Raw genomic sequence first — 23,056 nt, 5'->3', positions numbered from 1 at the left:
AAAAGCGCTATATAAATGCAATCCATCATTATTATTATTTCCAAAGTGAGTCAATTCCATAGACTCCCATGTTAAAATGTCCAACATAACAGCATAAACATGTTTACAGCCTTATACAAAAAGAGTTTTGATATTGTGAGAACATTCCCTTTTTACCTGTCATCAAGAACTTCTGAGCCAGTCTAATCTCGATTCTTCCACCAAAGCATCACCCTATTTTTTTGAGGCTCTGTGGAAATCAGAGACCACATTATATGCTGAATTTCTTTTTATAGCAGTTCTGAGTCTAATCAAATCTTGTTAGTAACAAAACCAACAATACAAGTTTCAAAAAACACATTTCATGATTGCCCAAAGCCCAGAAATTGGGAAAAATATATTTATTTTATGTATTCTGGTTATAACAAATTGACAACACTCATCTACATTATAATGAAAAAGCAATTTTAATGATATTGTCAGTTTGTTAGAGCTCTAAAGGTCTCAGCAAAGCCTTCACTTCCTGTTCTGTCGTAGGAACGTCAGTTAGGTGCTGAAGAAAAGGGCGTCCATGGATGCAGGTGTGGTTGGCGCCACCCAGCTGCTGTTCCATCCGCAGGAGGGTTTCCTTCACATCTTCTCTAGATAAATTTGTAGGCAGCTGCCGGGTAAGTCGGACTGCTTCACCCTGTGAGGGAAAAAATTCTAATTAAATCAAACAGCAAAAATATCACCGTGATGCTGTGTTCATTTTGTACTCAGAGCAGCTCTCACTTGTAGATAGTTTGTGACTTTCAATGGCCTACACTCCCGCACAGTTCTGGCTTTCTTGTGAAGAACTGCAGTCAGGATCTCCCTGAGGTCCTTCACACCGAGGAAAGGCACGCAGTCTGCCATTGCTGTCACTTCCAGATGTCTCTCGGCTGATGTGACGCCTGGCCAAAATAAGCAGAAAACAAGGATTAATATACTCCAGACGCTAGTACTATCTCCAGGAAAGAATAATAAATAAATATTGTGGTTTACAGCCGAACTGTTGACCAAGTCAAACAAGCAGAGGGCCAAATGGAGTGTTAAATGACTAATAGAAGCCCCAGCAGACTGGAAGGAAGCTGTCTTGTAGGGTGGAAGAATGATGGCTTCTCATTTCACGAGGAAATACTGCGAATCATGCACAATTTATTATTTTTAATACACAACTTTGGATGGTTAAAAAAAAAAAAAAAAAGAAGAACAAACCCAGAGAGCCAGGGACAATTTGAAATATCTGTGCAGAGAAATACTGCAGGGTTCAAATCATTCTCTATTCTATTAAATATTTATATGAAAATAATAGCTTAAAACAATAAACTTACCTATGGCAGTAACACATTTACTTTATATTCAGATTTAATTTAAAATATCAGAAAAATTATACACAAGTTTTAGAGGATATTTTCAAGAATATAACAAAAGCAAAAGAAACTCAGCAGATTTCGTGCATTGAAAACATCTTACATGCACCGCTGCCTTCAGTCCAAGCACACCCACAGAGGCTGGCAGTGCCAAATGAAAATTCCTGGAATTTTTTAAAGGGCAACCATTCTCATCACCTGCACACTGGGGTACAAACCTACTGTGAGACCACGCTGTCGGGCAGAGAGCCAATGTCAACTGAGGTGAACCATTCCAGCAACAAAAACAACCAATACTCACAGGACATTGTATACCCTCTGCAGGCAAATATTGAAGAGGTAACATCAAAGCATGGATGAACGAGGTTTAACTGAGGAAGTCATTCTACTTTACTCTGACATCATGTTTAAACGTTTGCTGGGATAAATCCTCGAAGTCTTATTTAATAGTCTCATTTCTTTCGCTCATTTACAGGTCCACATTTTTATTCTCGGTCTCTATTAGAGTAGCTCTGAATGATTTACAGTTCAAAACAATATTTTGAACTGTAAAGTTGGGCTTGGTGCTGATGCTAAATTCATCTACTGCCTTAAACAAGACCCCATAGATTTGAACTACAGCCTGGATATAAAATAAAATATAAACATTCTGTGTCTAAAAAGTAAAGTCAACACTGACATGCCTTAAACCTGCAGTCTTTCCAATAGCCAGCAGGGAGCAACTCTTGACGAGCAACATTTTAGGAGCTGGTCTTACTGAAGGAATTTAAGGTGAGTTTAGGTGACGTGGAGGCAGAAGCTAAAGTAATATTCAGCCAATTGTTTTTCTTGAATATTAATAACCCTGTTTTTTGCCCCAATATAAAGACTTACACTGATGTTTTCAGTGTCAATAAGATTACTCATAGATTTTGGTAGTTTTTGTATTTTGCAGTTTATGGCCTTTACATTTAGTATGCTTGTAGTACACATTTGGTATACTATTATGTATTTTTGTGTGCCTTACTAGTCTACGCAACCACCATTGACTGTACTGTTGTTTGTCTTGGCCAGGAAACTCTCCCCAATGACAATGACAAAGGGATGCTTTTATAAAAGAAAGCCTCAAAGCAGAAGTAACTGACCCTCTGGTATAACTCTCAAATGTGCACCTTAAACCAGATAACTTGTAAGCTGGAGTGGAAATGGCATCTTACTAATTTAGAAGATCATCATTTAGTTTGGAAAAATAGTTTGTTGCACTACAATAAAATCCTCCATAAAGCTAGAACATCTTACTATTCATCAGATTGAAGAAAATAAGAACCCTAGGTTTTTTCACCACTGTAGCCAGGCTGACAAAGAGTCAGAGCTCTTCATGAATTTATTCACAAATAACATTTTAGCCATTAGAGATTAGATTATTTGTAACCATCTCATAGATGCATGGTAAACCATTTCTCTCCGATTCATTTTTCTGAGTTAACTTCAGTGATTACTTTCTCCTAATCATCAACGTGTCTCCTAGACCCCATTTCTACAAGACTGCCCAAAGAAGTCCTACCATTAATTTCTGTTTTAGTCTTAAATATGATCAGTCCATCTATTACTGGATTACTTACTACAGACCTTTAGTAATTCACTAATTAAACCATAACTTAAAAAGCTATCATTTGATCCAGCTGTTTCAGCAACTCAAGCTAAAAAGAGAGTCTTCTTCACACACTAAGGTTAATTATGGAGTTCCACGGGGTTCTAGGACCAATTCTGTTTACATTACACAGAATCTATCTGTGTAATGTAAACAGTATAATTAGATATTTTTGTATTTCCTTCATATATCTGTACCTGAGCTGAGGTGACGCAAAAAATTCCCCGTTGTGGGATCAATAAAGTCTTATCTTATCTTCTCTCTTATACAATTTCATTACTATGCAGATGATACCCAACTTTATCTATCTATGACGCTAGATAACACACACCAATTAGTTAAGGTGCAGGAATGTTTTAAAGATATAAAGACCTGGATGACCTCAAATTTTCTGCTTCTACAATGAGATAAAATTGAGGTTATTGTTCTTGACCCAGAAAATCTTAGAAACAAGATTTTAAGCCGATACTTGATTAAAAACAATGGATAGTATTTCCTTGGCTTCCAGTAACACCGTGAAGAACCCTGGAGTCACTTTTGATCAGGATATGTCCTTCAAAGTTCATAATAAACAAACATGTAGGACTGCTTTCTGTCGCAGAGTATGGGTGAAAAACTAGTCAATGCATTGATTACTTTTAGGCTGGACTACTATAACTCATTATTATCAGGATGTCCTGAAAGCTTCCTAAAAAGCCTTCAGTTGATCCAAAATGCTTTAGCAAGAGTACTGACAGGGACTAGAAAGAGAAAGAATTATTCTCCTATACTGGCTTCTCTTCACTGGCTCGACTTTAAAATCCAGAATGAATTGAACTGAATTAAACACAATTATGTTTTTGATGAAGTATTTTCAGTATTTATATCAGACACATTAGAAGAGAGGCACTCAAACATACCTGAATAGAAACTAAAATGTGAGGTTTCTACAACAGAAAAGGTGGTGGTAGAAATAAAACTTCCACAGAGAAGGAAAAAACTTTTAAAAACATTATTGTTAGGTCTCAGTGACCACTGAAAATTAGTTGAGATACTATTTGAATATCAGGACCACTTCCAAGTGCTGAGACTTGATTCTAGAAGGATTTTACTTATACCAAGATTACTGCATTATTTGGCTGTTAACATTTACCACAATATCTCACAAATTCTTCACCCCTTTCATTGTTGAAATGCATAAAGTTAAGTAATCAGTCAGTAATTTTGGCAAGATTAAAATGAACATTTGGAGGTTACTACTGAAAACTCTTAAAAAACAAAAACACTCGAATTGAGAATTTATTGTTTAACATGATAAACAACCTTGTGAAAGACTGGGTGTTTTTCATTTTACCCGCAGCTAATCCGACACAGAGAAACTCTGTCAGACATAATTGCCTGTAATCCCGTTACGGGGACTGTAGGTTTGACATTTCTAACTGCTGAACTATGACATTAACAAAAGCATGAGTCACAAAACAAGAAACTTCTTGCACACAACTTGTTTACTTAGTGGACTTTTTGTTTGCAATATTTACATTTTCCTCATGTAGCCTGGAGATTAATATTATTGAATTTTATCATCATCCTCATGATTTGTTCTTCTAATTTGAATTCTGTGGAGCTTCTGCTTTTATTTTTAGCACCCTCTATGGGTTATGTAGGTAGATTGCCAGGAGTGGTATTTATTTCAGGCTGATTGGATTTGTCAGACCCTGATGAAAGCTTAAAGTTGATATGTGTTGGTTTATTTTTTTCTTCCAAGCTGTTCAAAGAATAAAATTAATCTCTCTTTTTAACAGAAGCCAGAGTACCTGAGTGGTTTTCTGTGGTAATATCCTCATAAAATAATGTCAAGCAACTTTTCCTGGATTTATTCTTTGTACCTGGAGTGAGTTTGACTTTAAAACCATTTGCCACAAGCCTAGGATCAGAAAAGAAGGCGGCTCCATTCAGCTCCGGGCTTTGTTTCTCCATGCTGCACAAAGCCTCTGTGTATTCAGCCCCTCCAAGGCTTCTAAAAAAGAGAAAAAGAGGATTTTAACATGCATACAAAAAACAAAGGTAAAAATGCTTCTTTCGTACTTAGCTCTCATATATGTGCATACATTTATACAAAGAAACTGGCTGTGCACTTTGCTGGTGAAACGTGAGTGATACGTTACCCATCTGTTAACTGTATAGGGTTCTGCAGACTCGCTGCTGGAAGTATATTATTCTCTAGAAGTCTCTTAAACAGCAAAGCTTCCTCCACTCGAAATGGGTTTAACAACATGAGCCTCTGACCACATAAAATGACCCAGGCGCTCTGAGAGGCCAGCCGGTTTACAAGACGGAGGCCCTGCGGCGCTGCGCTGCTCTGGGATGAGAGGCGCTGAAGCTGCAGCCGCAGGGCAGCCACGCTGCAGGGGAGGGGCTGTGAGGGCTTAGGAGCAGGGTTCTTCATCTTCTTCTGAGGCTGAGCGGCGAAGAGCTCGTCCAGCAGCTGCTGGTTGGACAGCGGGGCCTTACGTTTCTGACCCTGCATATGGCTCCTCACACCAGGCTCTCTGGGGCCCTCAGCTGAGGCCAACTTAGTCCTTTGTTCATGATGTTCCAGGTGTTTTTTTGCCTTCTCTTCATACCTGCAGAGTTAGACCAAGCCTTGTAATGGTAGTTATGACTGTTTCTGCTATTAAATCAAAAACTCTTTTCTAAAAAGTGTGCATAAATGAAACAAAGAGAATGAAATGAGATAAGCATAAACGTGTATTTTTAGTTGAACATAGTGGAAAAACATGTCAAACATTGAAAAGTTGGGATGGGGCAAACAGAAGACTGTAAAAGAGGTGGTGGAGTATCTCACAACTAACGAGGTACAGGACTAGCCTGACTGGGTTGTTGTTTTTTTTTGTTCTGTTTGTTTTTTAAAAGCATCCCTGAGCAGATAGGTCTTTCAGAAGTATTTAAGGGAATATCTACAGATTGTTCATGAGTTCAACTAATTAGAAATAACTTTTCTTGATGAAAACAACAACAACAACAACAAAAACCCTTTTTGGGTCATATACAGTTAATAATATCATAAAAGATGGAAATGCAGAGCAGGGATGTCAGACTCATTCTGCTCATGACCAAACCAAGCCAGTTTAATCTCAAGCTGGCCAGACCAGTAAAATCATTATCTGGAACAGCTGTACATGTAATGAAGTCTGGATTCTGAACCATTCATTTACAAAACAGAGAAGAATAAGTGCAATTTGAACAATATTCTGTCTCAGTTTTTGATATTAAACAATTTACTGTGGTTACAAAGAAACACTACTTTGCTGTCATAAAGCAGGTTGTAGATAATGTCTTTATCTGAAAAAAGGCTGCAAAACTAACATAACAGACTGTAAAAAGCTCAAAAACCGTGCTCTGTCAATCTGAATATTTTGTACTTTGTGTGCCAGATTCAACACTTCAGCAGCTGGAGCTTTCAGCCGGATATAGTGAAATCTCTGCAAGGAGCAAAACTAAAAAAACAGTACCGAATGTTCACAGTATTCAGCCTTTGGAAAGTACATCATTAAAATCAGACGTGTGGTGGAAATCACTGCACATGCTCAGTAAAAAACAGGGTCAGTGAACACAGTTCACCACTTCTTCCATAAAAGTCAGTTAAAATTTATCCATATAAAGATAAAAATAAGATAAAAATGACCTATGATCTCTCTCGGGAGGAGATTTTCTCTCAAGAAGAAAATTAATTCTTGAACTTTTTGCCTACACAATCATTTAAAGAGTGGTGAACTGGTCAAACCTGACTGTTTGAACTGGTCAAACAGTCAGCTTCTTTAGGATCCCAGCCTCTCTCTCAGTCTTTGAGAAATACCACATACTGTAAGCGATGAAAGCCCAAAATAAATGCTAAGAAAAGGTTTTCGCCCACACATTCTTACAGAGCAGCTCCGATCTTCTGAAAAACTTAGCTTCTCCAGGATGCTCTTTTTATTACCAATGACATTAGGAATTCACCTAACCAGCTCTGAGATATTTCATTTTAAAAAAATTGCATTTCCTTTTTTAGCATAACACACTAAGTCGTTTTTTTTTGTTGCTTGTCACATCATTCAAATAATGTATATTTTTGCAAATCATTGTAATCCGCTTTTCTTTACAATGTACACAGCATCTCAAGGATTTTTTTTAATGGGGTTATAAATTACATCATGAGTACCACTTTGTTCCCAAAGTGTTGAGAAGTTGACACCAGGCTACATTGGGTGCTTTCCTTAACAAAATAGTAATTTTATCAACTCCTGTTTCCATATACTGCATCTGAGCATTAGGTCTGATGCTTTACCACCTCATTATTTAAATAGCATGTTTCACAAATTCATGTTAGCGTGCCACTTAACTGAAAGGTGCAGAGTTATCTTATTTCACGGTTAAGACAGCAGTACAGTGAAACACAAGTCTGAACAGATGTCATTTTCCATATGCTCTTCCATACCTTATTAAAAGATCCTATAATCTGCTGATACACACTTTCCAACCTTGCAATTACTTTAAATTGGTATGCAGCAATCTTACATAATTGGGTTCAAATGTTTGCAACACAGTGTAATGTAGTAGCTCAGCAGTTAGAAATCAAATTCTGACATGTACGAGTGCATCTGGGACAGTTTCTAAGTCACTAATGACAAATTGACAAATGACTGAAAAGTACTGCACACGTTTAATGCAAACCTTGAGCCAGGAGGATGACAAACTATTCTACCAATATTACCGTCACTGGAACAATAGGTCAATAATAGCTTAAGGGTTTAAATCCCGGCCAGGGAATGCATCCAGTAAGGGTTCCCCAGGCTAGGACCTGCCATGCTACTCAAGGTTACTTTGGAACATGATAAGAGACTTGTAACTGAAGCCACGCTAGCTCAGGCATCACCCGGATGAATAAGGTCTGGGTCAGGAACCAGGATATACTGATGAAAAGTGTGCTTTTGGAACAAGGCTATGGCATAAGCTGGCATGGGATGACAATAGGGAACTGTTGGAAAGATACTTTGAATGCAACTCCAGTTAAGGAGGAAAATGAATGGGAGAGTGACCCCCAAACTGGGAGAGTGGCTCCAACAGATTCCAGGAATGAGATGTCCAAAAAAAGCATAGTCCCAGGAACAGTAAAGATACTGCCCTAGACACTCAAGTCCCCAAGCCCCTGGTAGAGGAACTGAGATTGAAGGACAAACAAAGAGCACCCGGAGGGCAAGTGGGGAATTTTTTTAAATGTATATGCACATTTTATTTCCAAAAGTATTTGCTTGTGTACCTTCACACGCATATACACCTGAATGGCATCTCATTCTTAATCCACAAAGTTTATAATAATGTGGGCCTTTCATTGCTAAGATAACAACTTCAACCCTTCGGGGAAGGTTTTTCATAAGGTTTAGGAGTGTTTACTGGAATTTTTGGAAATTCTTCCAGAAACACATTTGTGTGGAAAGACACTGATGTTGGTTGAGAAGGCCTGGCTCAGTCTCCGCTCTTATTCACCCCAAAGGTGTTCTATTGGGTTGAAGTCAAGACTCTGTGCAGGCCAGTCAAGTTCTTCCTCACCAAAGTCAGTCACCCATGTCTTTATGGACCTTGTTGGAGCAGGAAGGGACCATCTCCAAACTATTCCCACAAAGTTGGGAGCACGAAATCGTCCAAAATGTCTTGGTATTATGAAGCATTAAGAGTTTTTTTCACTGGAACTATGGGGCTGAGCCCAACTCCCGAAAAACAACCCCACACCATAATCACCCCCTCTACCAAACTTTACACTTGACACAATGCCAGTCAGACAAGTACCGTCTCCTGGCAACCAGCAAACCAAGACTCATCCATCAGACTGCCAGACAGAGAAGCGTTCATCACTACAGAGAACGTGTCTCCAATGCTTTAAAGTCCAGTGGTACCGTGCTTTACAGCATTGCATCTGACACTTGTGTTTGGTGATGTAAGGCTTGGCTGCAGCTCCTTAGCCATAAAAACCTTATCCATAAAGCCCTCTATGCACATGTCAAGGCAGACGAGCTAATCTGAAGGCCATATGAAGTTTGGAGGTCTGTAGCGTTTGACTTGGTAGAAAGTTGGTAACCTCAGTGCTTTATGCCCCTCAGCATCTGCGCTATGGTTTTATGTTTTCTACCACTTTGTGGCTGAGTTGCTGCTGTTCCCAATCACTTCCACTTTCTTATAATACCACTAACAGATTACTGTGGATTATTTAGTAGCGAGGCAATTTCACGACTGGACTTGTAGCACAGGTTACATCCTATCGTGGTACCAAGCTAAAATTCACTGAGCTCCTAAGAGCGACTGATTCTTTCACAAATGTTTTCAGAAGCAGTCTGCTTGATTTTATACACCTGTGGCCATGGAAGTGACTGGAACACATGAATTCAATGATTTGGATGAGTGAATACTTTTGGAAATGTAGTGTGCAAGTATTTTAACCCTTTTTGGATGAATATTTAATGAGACTATCTTCTTATATCTTGTATCTTGCTGACAGGTATTTATATTTTATAGCTTATTAAATAATGAGCATAACTGGCCAAGGACTGCAAAGAGAGGTAAGAGCTAAGGCAATTTTTTCATCTTTTTGTGCATTATCCTTTCAAATTCAAGAATAAAACTAAACATTTGCTTTTTTTTCTGTTTATTTATTTTAACATATCCGTCCTCATCTAACCTTCATTAATGCCAATCCTTTGACTCTGAGGGGAGCCGGGGTCAAACACAAATGCTCATTACCTCCATGTGTGCTGCGCCAAGTCTGCCCTTGACTAGCCAACTATGTGTCAGTCCTCATGCCACTTATGCGGTGTAAGTGTAGGTGAGATTTTTAAGTGGACAAAGGGACATGTGCGAGTCTAGAAATGGTCTCTAATTAAAATTGAGTGAACAGGAGTTTATATCAGTGAGTATAAATTAAATCAGTAGTTAATGCCTGTGTTTAGTCAATATGCATGGAAAGAGAAAACAAACTTGAAGCTTTAATTTGCCAAATTTAAATAGAAATGAGATGTGACCCTCTGGACAGACCAAGAGGGGACATATCATCATTAGGAATACCTGTTGCACTACGGAAATCTATGTTACCTCACCCCCTATTAGGCAAAGTTGTGTGGAAATTAGAAATACAGCTCGTATCAATAAAATTTCCACAGCAGGCCTCTCACATGCAAATGGCAGGTCAGACTTTCCTCTCTTCCATCTCTGCCTTGCAAATAACAAGAGATGGAAACTCAGAAAGGTGAAGGTCTGGAAACTCACTTCTTACGGTCTTCCTCCCTCAGATTTTTCCACCTCTCATGGATAGCGACGCTGATGTCCTGCAGGCTGGCTGTGGGTTTCTCTCTCAGGACCTCAGCTCTGGCTTCCTTCTCAAAAATAGCGACAGGAGACAGCGGTGCCCTCATGGTGCGGTTGCTGATCATGTCATAGGCTGTCAGGGCAGCTCGCTTCTCCGTGATGGCATTTAATATCTTTTTGCTTGAGCTGCTCTCACTCATGGCCTCATCTGGGACAGAGTGATTCTTATTTGTAGGTCGATGAATTATGACAGGCTGCAGGGGTTCTCCTGATACCGGGTCAGTAAGAGCGGTCCCCCGGCTCCAGTCCTCAGCTGAAATTTGGACTTTGCTTATAGTTGCAGCTGTCATTTTATTGTCCACAAGTCTCTCCGGGGATTTGCTTGCTGGCTTTGTCACCGTCTGAGACATTTCATCATCATAAAGAGAAAAGTTAGACTCAAGATCAGCTGGAATCTGGTTTACAATCCAGTCATCTGCTATAGAAGAAGAGGAGCTGCAGTTTGAGGCCTGGCGGTCCAGCGAGGTGTCAGCACTCGATTGTTTGGGTCCGTCTCTGGGGACGCTATCATTGCTGTGACTATTCTCTGCATTTCGTTCACTGTCAGCCTGCAAAGGACTAGATGGCGAAGGAAATGGCTCAGAGCTGAGGCGTTTGTCAGCTGGGAGATCAGCGTTAGGCCGAAATCCATAAAGAGAAACCAGCAATGCCTCTATTGCAGTCAATACAGTCTCCTAAAAAACAGATGACAAAAGGTCAATTTCCTTTCTCAGGAATCTCTACAGCCAAACAAATAAACTGCAACTCACTTTGATTAAATTTGAGCTTTGTGGTTACCTTGTTATGAAGAAGAACCTGAGTCTTGTCTGGTGTCAGATTAACGTCCACCGATGAAGGTGGAACAGAAATTTTAAGCATAAGGGTGGGATATCGATTTCTGGCTTGGTCATCTGCATACTGAGCAGTATAGTGCTGACGCAACAGCTGATGGCCAATCACAAAAAAATAAAATTTGCAGAGAAACAAATAAACAAAAAGTTTTTAATCCATAAAAATGTATTTATTGATTGTTTTATTCAAAATGAGTTTACCTTCATTATTTCTTTGTGCTGGACTGGCCGGTTGTTGACAAATATAAATGTTTTGTCAGGGTTAGATGTGCTCGTAGAGGAGTAATCAGCTCCAGGCTTTGGGAAAAAGCCCTCCAAAAGAATCTGAGAAAAAGAAAAATGAGTTATCCAACACAAAGAAGGCTAATAAGACAAGGCATGCCATGCATTAAAAACTAGAAATAAGTCAAACAGGAATAAAAATCCAAAAAGAAACAAAAGCACTATAACATCATTCATCTATTTTCCACCGCTTGTATAGGATGTACAGCAGTCTAAATAAAGATCTTGCTCTTCCCATTACCTCCCCAAGCTCTTTCAAGGTGATATGGAGATGTTCCCATGACAGATGAGGGTGATCGTGGCTCAAGAGTTGGGTGTTCGTCTTGTAATCGGAAGGTTGCCGGTTCAAGCCCCGGCTCAGACAGTCTCGGTCGTTGTGTCCTTGGGCAAGACACTTCACCTACCAGAGGGGCCGATGGCGCGATATGGCAGCCTCGCCTCTGTCAGTCTGCCCCCAGGCTACAACTGTAGCTGCCTTCACCAGTGAATGAATAGTGGTATTGAAGGGTCCCAAAAAGCACTATATAAATGCAATCCATTATTATTAGATGAGATACATAATCTCTCCAGTGTATCACTGGTCTGCCCCAAGATCTTATACCAGTTTGGACATGTTAGAAACACCTCACTTAAAGGGGGTTTACAATGCTAACTGGTCAGATGCCATCTGGCGCTTTTCAGTGCGGAGGAGCAGTGACTCTACTCTGAGTTCCCTTCAGAAGCAGCTCACTTTTGCCATCTTATTCTTTCAGCCATCTATTGCTTGTGGCCAGGTGAAGGTAAGACCAACCAGGTTTAAGACATTGGCTTCACTTTTCATAAAGTCGTAGTATTTATTTTATTGTCATTGTCAAGAACAATGAAATTGCGTTTGGGGCTTCCATACAAGTCTCTCCTCACACTGTGGCAGAGGAGCACTAAAGCCACATTTCCATTTCGTCTCTCTCCAATTCTGCACAATTCTGTTGTCCATATATTAAGGTTATGATATTTTACGGGTTAAAATGATCAGACTCATAAAAGAGGACCAAAGTTCCCTCTTCTACATGCAGGCCTGTTTTTGGTGTTCAGCATTTTCCCATTAAAACTCAGCATCATACATGATGACCTTTCACCCAAAATCATGCCAGAGGAGGTCCTAATGAGCTAAAATCGACGACTCAGCATAAACCTCAACAACTGTACTTAAAACTCCATTATGAATGCAAGCTAGTAAGAAATTATGGAAAACTATTAATGTTCAGCAGATCGCGAGGAGTCAACAGCTATGCTTGTTTCCACATGGTCTCAGGCTCATTATTAGCAGCAGCGCACGCCAATGAAGTTAATAAATGAACTGCTGTTTCAGGTCAGGGCACACATGCGTTTCTCCATTTCTGCTCATTAGGGTCACTTTATGAGTGTACGAATGGCACCTCTGGCCCTAAAGGGCCTCGGCTATGTGTAGTCAAGCTGGCAAAAAGCGAGTGTCACATTTTGTTCTGCAGAGGAACAGCTCTTACAGCTCTCCCCTAGCGAGGCTGGAGAAATTGTCAACCCGGTCCCCTTGATCACTGAAGCTTTGTTCTTAGGGACAAGGTGGAGAAAAGTTCCCTTTCATTGCTACGGGGAGTAAGAGGAAAAGGTGAAAGGTTGTTCTCATAACCGGGCACCAAGCAGGAAAATAACAACAACAAAGGGGAAAATGAGAGAGAAACAGGGTGAAAAGGGCTGCTCCATATCTGTCAGAATAGATTAGTTTGGAGCCTGACAGCAGGTAGGAGCCACATGACACCTACCGTGACCAAGCAGAAAGTTACAGCTCGACGGTAATTCAATTACAATCTGCAGAGCAAAGCTTAGCTAACAAAAATCACTCAGCCCTCATCAGGAAAGAACTCAAGAGAAAAGGGCAAAGAAATTGTTGGCCAGCCACCAACTGACCACATTTGCTGGCTTGAGCCCAGGCGTTCATGATGAGGTTATTAGCTCACAATCGAGTATAACGTGCATGCTCCCATTTGCTCTGCAGAAATTATCCATCATATCCAGGCATTAAATGTAGTATTGGCAGCTAAGCCTAAGGTCCTAAGGTCGTAATCATTAATCATCACCAGTGCAGATCTGGTTATTTTTAACTTGTTTTCAAATATTTTCTTAGGTTTTTGAGCGCTAGTGTTGCATAACATTAGCAACACTGACTCTAAGAAGTCCTGTTATGCATGCTGCAATGTTACACAATATTTTAACTGATCTGGATCTCAGGATGTGTTTGTTGACATCAAGCTTTCAAGGTGAGCGAGGGGAAATTGTGCTTTTCGAACACAAACGTCTGCGTAATGAAGGGCAACGGGGCCACAGGAGAAACAGCATGAGGTTCAAGCAATGAGTAGATGTGTGCGCTTGAGGCGGGACAGGGGCAGTGTGCAGATCTGAACTCATGACAATCGTCCGTCAGGGTTCTGTGCACTTCATGCCGTCTCTTTTGTTGCAATATTAAAATGTGAATTTGGGACACAAAAGGGTTAACAACCGTTTGTGTTCATCTTGCAGAATCGCTCAGCTTTTCTCCAGTTTCTACAGCTTCCCCTTAACTAACCTCCGGTTGCTCCTGGTGATGGTGGCAAGGGATCAAGTTGGCAATAGCACCGGGCCCCAGCGTGGCGAGGAGGGCGCTTCTGTTATCGGCCACTTTGGCCTTCTGCCAAAGGACCACCTGGAACGAAATGACACCCGTCCACCTCAATGAGTCCTCGTCAAGGTTATTACAGTTTTTATTTATTAGCTTTGGCAATTTAATTTTTGATGTGACACATTTTTAAAGTGTTTTGATATTTTTTAAGTGCTATAGTCTGTGTTTTGGTCTTTCCTATAAAACTGAATTTTTGTCAGGGCTGAGACTCAAAAAGGTCAGAAAAAACGTAGGAAAAGAAGAAACAAAGGAACCTTTGGTAAAATACACATATATGCACATAACAATATAGCCAAACAATAAAGAGTAATGAAACAGGAATTTGTAGTTAATTTAGTCTTGCAGGGCCAAGTTGCAGGTTGTCCAATGGTAGTTGGAAAACCATGACTGCTACAGGGAAGCAGGAATCAGACTATTAAGCATATATATATACACACACACACACACACACACACACCATTGGAACGGGATGCTTAAGACAGAAAAAGAAGGAAAAGCAAAATAGGTCTACTGTACTAAAAAGCAAGTTTCATCGACAATCACACTGTATAAACCCCCTAATGCTGTGAAAACGTTTAACATAATGTAGTAATTAAAGCTTGGACAAAAATTTAAAAAAATAAATAAATTTAAAAAGATTTCTCCACATAAATTTCTAAATGTGTAAATTTTTCAAATAAGTAATCAAGAAAAAAACTCAATGCTGTATTTTTAGCAGCACCACAGTTCAGAAAATATTTTAGGTGCAAAATATGTTAACATCACTATGTGTCTACCAGTGAATTTATCTCCTGGGTGTTGATTTCTAAAAGCACACACTGTGTTGCAGGACGTGTCTCAGATATTAAATTAAAGTTGGCACCTGTAAACGGATAACTCCTGTAAACAGTTCCTGAAGAAACTATGAAACATGACACAAGCCAAATGGCAGAGCTGGAGATAAAGGATAGGGGGCAACTAAGTGCTGATTGCACAAAATGGGTTCAGTACCCTCCCCTGACGAACTCCAAATTGATTTCTATGAAAGCTATATGGTGGTCGTGTGCTCCCTTCCCTGACCTGCACCACCTACACACTTCTGTGTACAAACTGGCTGCAGCCTGAAACTGAAGCAGAGGTCAAGTCCGCAGCTGCGATCAGCAACTTAACTCAGGCATTATAATCACCCAAATCGCAGCCACAGTCAGCTGTATTTGTGTTGGGGTGCCTGATGGGTAAGAGATGAAAATGTCTATGTAGTGAAACAAGTAAAAATAGCTTAAATTTGGAGTTGTGGTGAACAGGAGATCACACAACAAACTCTTCTGCATTGCGGATACTCCTGACCACTCTATTCACAGAAAGCAGCACTTTCTCCAGGACTCTGCTCCACTACTACAGGAACATGCAATATTTCTTTTTAATTTACTTTTTATTTATTTCCTTGTCTTGAGTGTAACCACTGGTTTGCACTTTATTGTGAACCCTCTGTATTTCCATCCATGAAAACATCTCTTGATTGTAGACTTTGACTTTGTGTCAAATGATACATCCACCTCCTCATCTAACCTTCTTGACTTCGTACGATGTTGTGAAATTGTATTTCTTAACCATAGAAATTATTCTGTGCTCAACCACACTTGTCTTCTGTAATCTTTCAGCCTTTTCGGTGTTGCTGGGCTGGCTGGTGTATTAGTTCTTTTTAAGCCACTTCTATAGCTTTTGTTCTCTCTAATAGATGGATTTTGGTTTTTCAGCCTATCGATGACTTCATTCACTAGCATCTCATTGGATCTCATATTGGCAGTTTCAGTAAAAAGCTACCAAATGCAAGCACTTAGAATACTTTCAGATATTTGGTCTTTTTGGACTGTCATGAAATAATGAGGGAATAGGCCTCACCTGTTCCAATACTTTTCTTAAATCCCCATTTTCCCTTCATACAATGTAATGTGTACAGAGGCAAAGCTCCAAAAAAGAAAAACATCCTGGTCCAAAAACTGCATATAGTGCTTTTTGGATCATATTTTTCCGACATATTGTCATCATACATTAAAAATACTAACTCTTACATGATTCTACATATGAGAACCAAGAGTTTTGTTCCATGTTGTCATACTTTTACCTATTTAAGCCATTTTTTAATATTTTTTAAATCATATTTTATTGTCCCCTTTAGTTCTCAATTAAGATGTTTTATTTTGCTAGACTTACTAAACTATGTATTCTGATTTATTTTCTTGTGTTTTTATTTCTTTTTTGATGTTTTATTTACATTTTTACTTTAAAAAAAATCTTCTTGTCTTTTGGGACATTTTATGTTTTGAAATAGTTGAAATAGTATTTTACTCTATTTCTCCATGTTATCTTACTTTATTTAAAAATGGTCACCTTTTTTTTACTGCTACACAGGCCTTTCCAAATTTGGGGAATAAATTAATAAATATCTAAAATGGTACACTTCTAAATTATATAAAAAAAGACCAAACACGTCTCTGGTCTAAAACCAAATATCCCACAAAATGACTTCTTTTTACTTTTCAGTTTTTCACGCTGGAAAACATGCAACCTGAATATAACTAATGAGAATTAATAACTGTTGTTAGGTCAGTGTTTATTCATGATCCATCTCTTCACAGTTAATTAAATGACATTAGACATTGTGAAAGATGATGCATTACTTAAGTACACATGTTATTTATGTTCAGTTAAGCTTGTGTTAGTCAAACTCATCCAACAATCAAATTGCTACCATTTGCTAAAAGAGCCAAACAAACGGCAACACATGTTAGGGATTCACGCCTCTCAGAGCATCGATGTTTGCTCTTAAAGTAATTTGAACTATAGCATTCCCTGCAAGCCCAAACAATGATGTCTGCTACATCATGCTGTAATGTTCATGGATGCACTTGGTAACATTTTTCTTGCAGCAGCATCCAGAGGCACCGTGGCTCCAAGGCTGTAAATTGCCCCCAGACCAGGCATGAATTCAGTCCCTGGGTCTGGATTAATTTGTGAGTTTTCTTGAGAAAATCAAGATGACATTTCACATGTTTTTTTTTTAATTAAATGTTATATGCATTTGTGAAGTGATGACGCAAAGTATTTTGCAATCAGGGCTGCTGCCTGATTAAAGTAAATATCAATCACAATTATTTTGGTAACTCTGGCAATTACAGTAATTTTTCTTAATGCAAAAAAACCCAAAAACAAAACAGCCGTAGATAAGAGTGAGACAATAACCCTGACAAGACACAGACAGTGCAGGAAAAGGCATACAAAAACGTCAGAGCCTTTGTACTAGGAATGAAATGAGAATCGATATTATGATTATTTAACACAATCATTCTCAGAAAACAACAGTGGATTTATTAAACTTTGAAAAATAAATAAAAGCATTAATATATTATTATTAGACTTCCATGAGCTTTAATTGTAATTCAACTAAATAAACTCAACACTACATGAATGCAGTAAATCTGCTGCAGGCTAGTGGGAATGTGGCAGGGAGTGAATCTGGAATTTTGTGATCAGGGGAAAAGTAAAGGAAACGGATGTGCTAAAAGCTAAAGCAAGAAAATGATTGGAAAACTGAATGTAGCACAATAATGTTTTGATCTATATTACCTTCTTTCAGTAAAAGGTGGAGGGTAAAAATATAGCTGAAATTAAAATTCAATTAACTGCACAGGTAAAACAGACCTTCCAAAAAATCCCTGAATTCAGATCCAGATTGACTCCAAAAGCCCCACTTCTGGTCGAAATTTTAAGCAAATTTCTTCATAAATGTTTAAGTAATCTTGCTACCAAACAAATCAATCAATCAAACAAATATTAGAGCTCTCTCACTTAATGACATTTACCACTAAAAGAGATCCTCAAATATGCAGAACATGCTCCCCTTAAATTGTTAGACATGTTGTCTAACAATTTAAGGGTTGTGTGTTTGTCATTCACAGAGGTTTTGTTTCAGCAATTAGTTGCATTAATTATACTATTTTGATCACCATCTGACAGACTGTTGCATCACAAGTATTTGTAAAATGCCTGCAGGTTTTATTGTACATCATCTAATCCTGTTTAAAGATTCTCAATCAAACATTTCAGAACAAAAGATTGAGGTTCGAGTTTCTCAGATGTGACGTTTTTATTAGTTTCATTTATTCTATGTCACCATTTCTTTTGTATCTTTTGGTTTTGGACTATTTTACTTATTTATGTACCTTGAAGCCAACACGGATCAAAATCTCTTTTCTTTCTCTTTAAGAAAAAGTACAATAAATCGTACAAAATAAGTCATTCAAAAGAGATACGTTAAGATTTTCTGACATTACTAGAACCAAAAAGGATGAACATAAAAAATAATAAGGCAATTAATCAAAGCTTGAACTGTTTCTGTTTAAACTCGGCTGTTTGAACCTTACTGGAAACAAATATATTCTTTTGCATGTTTTTATTTTAAGTTTATTTATTAATGAGTGAAATTTTTATCAACCTAAATGTAGAAAATGTTCACTAGTCTTGCAGTGTTTCGGTTCGTCTTTCTCGCCTTGATAAAATCTTTAGTGTTTCTGGAGCGCCTGTAGAAGCTAAATGAAGATTTTCCATCACACGTTAACAATTTCACAGCTCACCGACTCGCATTAGCACTGACAAGAAACCAGCAGGAGGCCAGAGACAATTTCTGTCTTCAAACAGGTCGGCCAAGCTCCTCGATATTTTCCTGTAATTGTCCGTTTACACATCTGAGGACACAACCACAAGGACAAAGGGCAAAAGATGCCCGAACATCTTACAGCTGTAAGGAAATCTGGATGGAAAAAAAGAGTTTAATGGCTTTATTACTTGTCTCTCTCTTCCAGTATTTAATAAATTTTTTGTTTGATTTTTGTTAATCCCCCAAAATGGACCAATATACTACTCAATAAAAAAAATACACTTGTGCATTAAAACTAAAACACATTACTTAATGCATTGCATTGTCTTTGCACCCCCCCAGATACAGTAAGAGGAGTGATAGTAATGGCATTAATCAAAATAGTGAAGACAACTTAACTAACTGACAATCTAACAGTATCTAACAGTAATCCTAAAGAGGTTTTCAGAGTCTTGATACATGTCAGTGTTATCAAGATGGCTACAAAACAGTACATTTATTTTCAAATCCTTAATTTAATCAGTCTGTCTTACTGAGAAAGAGAACTCTTTATCAATAGAGACCTGTGTATAAAAAAGGTAAACAACAACACAGAGAACACACACATGCTGTGTTTTCATATCTTTGTGGGGACATCTAATTGACATAATGCTTTCCCTAGCCACTTACCCTAACCATCAAAAAATGAATGCCTAATCCTAACACTTAGCCTACACCTAACCGTAACCTAATTCTAACCCTGACACTAAAACCACATTTTGAGTCTCAAAAATGCCTTCAAACTTATGGGGACTTATGGGGATTTTGTCCCCATAAGGGCTGTTGGTCCCCACAAGCATAGTAGACTTCCAATTATTGGTCACCACTAAGATATGTAAACATGGTCTCTCTGACACACACAACCACTCTCACACTCTATACACGGTCACAAATAAAGTGAAAGAGTTGCAGATACAGCAGCTAGTTGCATCTATAGTCCCATCACACATACATGCCATATTAATATATAAAAAACTGAAGGGGATTTTCAGCTAAAGGGAATGTCATCTGAAGGCTAAGGCGGACACCTAGTGGTTGCATCAAGCTAAAGCTTTAAATCAGGGTGTTTGTATACAAAGGTGTTGTGTTTTTTTTGTAACCACAGTGGAATATGACTGATACTCCTCTCTATCTTTACTTGTATAAGCGTCTTAATCACTTCCTGGCCAAACTTGCGTGTGACATTAATCTCCAGTAAAGCAGTAAAGAGTAATATGGTGTGACTATTAGGGAAAAGTGCAATGTTACTATTTCTGTGGTCTTAGTTTTGAACTGCCAGCTATGGGAATGGATCCACGTTACTTCAGAATTCATAAGTTTGCTGTTTGAATCAAGCTTCAAATTGGATTCCTCCATCAGCAGATGGAGGAGTCAAATACCACCCTCTACCACCATCTGCACCACTTATTGGACAAGCTTACTACAATACAATACCTTAAGTTCTTTATTGTATTATATTTTGATTTTTATTCATTAAATACATCTTTCTTTTTTCTATTTAATTGTAATAATAATAAGGTGCAATAATAACAATGTGCAATAAGCATACACTTATTCTTCTATTTGTGTTGTGTTGTGTTGTGTTGTGTTGTGCCAACGTGGGACAGTTTTTCAATTTCATTGTACTATTGTATTATGTATGACTGTGAAATGACAATAAAGAGTTATCCTATCTTATCTTATCTTATTTAGACCCATTTTATTCTGTTATTTTTTTATTTTATTAAGCTTCTTTACTTAACAGTTTTAATTTGTCTTGGTATATAAATCTATGTTGCTGTTTTTTTTCTTTCATCAATCTTTCTTTTTCATTGTATTTTTATTTGCATTTTTTGTGGCTTTTTTTTTTATTACTTTAATAGCTGGTGTGTGCTCTGCCTTGCCTGTATGTACTAGCACTTTGTTTTTAAAGGTTGTATATAAGTAATGTTTATTTCTCTTCTTAAGTTGTGTGGACGAGTTACTGACCTTATTGTGAACGAGCATGAGTCTCAGCTCCGGTTTGATAATGGCGTAGGCCATCAGCAGATCCTGCACCTTCTTCAGCTCCTCTTTGCACTTCTTGGTAGAAGAGAAACACTGACGTCTCACTGGAAGGTTCTTAAAAAGTTTCATTACACTCACTGTCGTCCCTGCAAAAGAAACAGAACATAGTAGGTGATCTAAAATTATATTTTCATGCAACAATTAGAGTTGATAATATGGCAGACAAAAAAATTGCAAAAATTAAAAGTATGTACATAAATAAAATACTAAATGTATTAACACACCAAAAATAGCCTAAAAATTATATCTAAAGTAAGCTTAAAAACTGATGTAAACTGACATTTGTTTTCACTTGTTCTTGTATTTTTTTACCTTTATTAAACTCGTCCATTGATTTATATTCCTGTTTTATTATTCCATCATTAAAGGGACACTTTATACAATTAAACAATAAATAGAGTAACTAAACAGAGTATTTGTGTAATTGTAAATCTACTATGTTTTGCACAGTTATGGATGCAGACTTGCATTTTCCAATTTAACACACAATAAACAAGTGTACTTGTGTGATAGCATCACTGATTTATTATTTCCTATTTTTATAGATTTCCCTATTTATTTTTCTTTTTGTTACACATAACGAAGAAGAAATCCTTAAAAGAAGATTAAAAAGAAAATAGAGAAATAAATACACTTGAATTACTTCTATTTTATTTTTCTAAAGCAAATATAATCAAGTTAATCAATAAATGCACTAATCAATTAATTTCAAAATAAACTGGAAGTTAAACAGAGAGGAGAATAAGGAGAAAGGTTTTTTTTATTTTTTTTATTTTGGTCCTCCATACAATCAATGTATTATTATTCTTTATTTTTATCTTTCTTTATTATACTCCAATTTTTCCTGACCTTTGCCCTTCTCTATAGTGTTTACCTTACTGAACTATTTTTGGTTTGTCATATTTCATTTTAATTTTTCTTATTGAGCTAACCTATTTAAGAACTTTTGTGATGGGTGGTGTTTGATGTTTTTAAATTTTTATATTCATATTTCCATAAAAGTAAAACACTTCTATTTTTCCAATAATAATTAATGAACAGCACTGTTTATAATGTGTCTGCTGGCTGATTTTGTAAACATCAATATTAAGTTTCCTGTTCACCGGGATTAAAATAAATTCTGCCCTCATATCTGAAGCAACTTAATTTTCTTTTTTTAGATATTTTTTAAAAAGGAAGTTTTCCTTGTTGCTCTGCTGTCTGTGCCGTACCTTGACCTAAATGAGACGGCTTCTGGGAAACAATTTTCCCTGTCAAGTCCATTGTGTACTGGGTGCTGATTTCATCCTCCTCTGTCTTTGTGGTAACAGCCACCTGAAGGGAAATGACACAAAACTTCAGTTTAGCCACATTGAGGTGTCAGCGGCTGTAATTTACACAGCACGAGTGTTTGAGTTTTAATAGAACACCTCAGCCACAGCGCAAATGGAACCCAGCGCCTCCCCTCTGAAGCCGTACGTTTCCAGATGCTCCAGGTCTTCATGTCTGCAGATCTTTGAGGTGAAATGTCTCACAGCCATCACAGGAGTATCTACAGCTTTGATTCCTTGCCCATTATCACGAACCTCTACGCGGTCCAGTCCAAAATTTTCCTAAAATGTCAATAAAAGTAGTGCAACATGAAGGGAAATCAAACTCAAAGCTGTTACGATCTGAAGAGTGACTGCAGCAGCAGTCAAAATGCTCTAATATTAATGATTTATTTTCACTCACATCATTATTCATAATCATTGCATCATTAATGTTAAATAAATATGATTATAAATTCAAGTAAAATACACTAACAGGGGTAATTAACTGGAGGAAATCAGACTGGTTACTGCATTTGCTTCTGCATGAATCAAGGTTTTTAAATAAATTATTTTTTTTCCCCTGTAACATTAGCTGTAATTAAGTACTTTACCAGTTTAACATCAATGCTTGAAGCTCCAGCATCCAGGGAATTCTCGATCAGCTCTTTGACAACATTCACCACAGACGTAATGACCTGGGAGCTGGACAGCAGACGCACAGTGTCCGGGGGCAGCTGCTTCATGACTACAGTTATCTGCTAAGGTGAAACATCTGGATTTAGTGGCACATCTAGTCACAAGAATAATAGGAGAATAGCTGGCCAAGGGATAGCCCTTATAAACATGCTCCTGATCTTTCTTTTGATCCCTTGCAATAGTGGGT

At 38.0% G+C, this 23,056-nt stretch overlaps 1 protein-coding gene across 1 annotated transcript; it reads right to left on the bottom strand.

The window, feature by feature from the left end:
* Nucleotides 1-365: 365 nt before the first annotated feature.
* On the bottom strand, nucleotides 366-23,049 carry pms1 (PMS1 homolog 1, mismatch repair system component). Its single transcript, XM_005939855.3, has 12 exons — nucleotides 22,785-23,049; nucleotides 22,291-22,473; nucleotides 22,093-22,195; nucleotides 20,804-20,967; nucleotides 14,068-14,184; nucleotides 11,409-11,531; nucleotides 11,155-11,301; nucleotides 10,279-11,051; nucleotides 5,148-5,606; nucleotides 4,869-4,999; nucleotides 754-914; nucleotides 366-667 (listed from the first exon to the last, which is right to left on the bottom strand). The coding sequence occupies exons 1-12, from the start codon at nucleotides 22,914-22,916 to the stop codon at nucleotides 467-469; spliced, it is 2,694 nt and encodes an 897-aa protein (XP_005939917.1). The 5' UTR covers nucleotides 22,917-23,049; the 3' UTR covers nucleotides 366-466.
* Nucleotides 23,050-23,056: the final 7 nt, after the last annotated feature.

The sequence above is a fragment of the Haplochromis burtoni genome, unplaced genomic scaffold (genome assembly GCF_018398535.1).
Source record: "Haplochromis burtoni strain Fernald_Lab_line unplaced genomic scaffold, NCSU_Asbu1 Contig_20, whole genome shotgun sequence".
NCBI classification, from domain to species: Eukaryota; Metazoa; Chordata; class Actinopteri; order Cichliformes; family Cichlidae; genus Haplochromis; species Haplochromis burtoni.
This window is presented reverse-complemented; position numbering and strand designations above follow the sequence as displayed.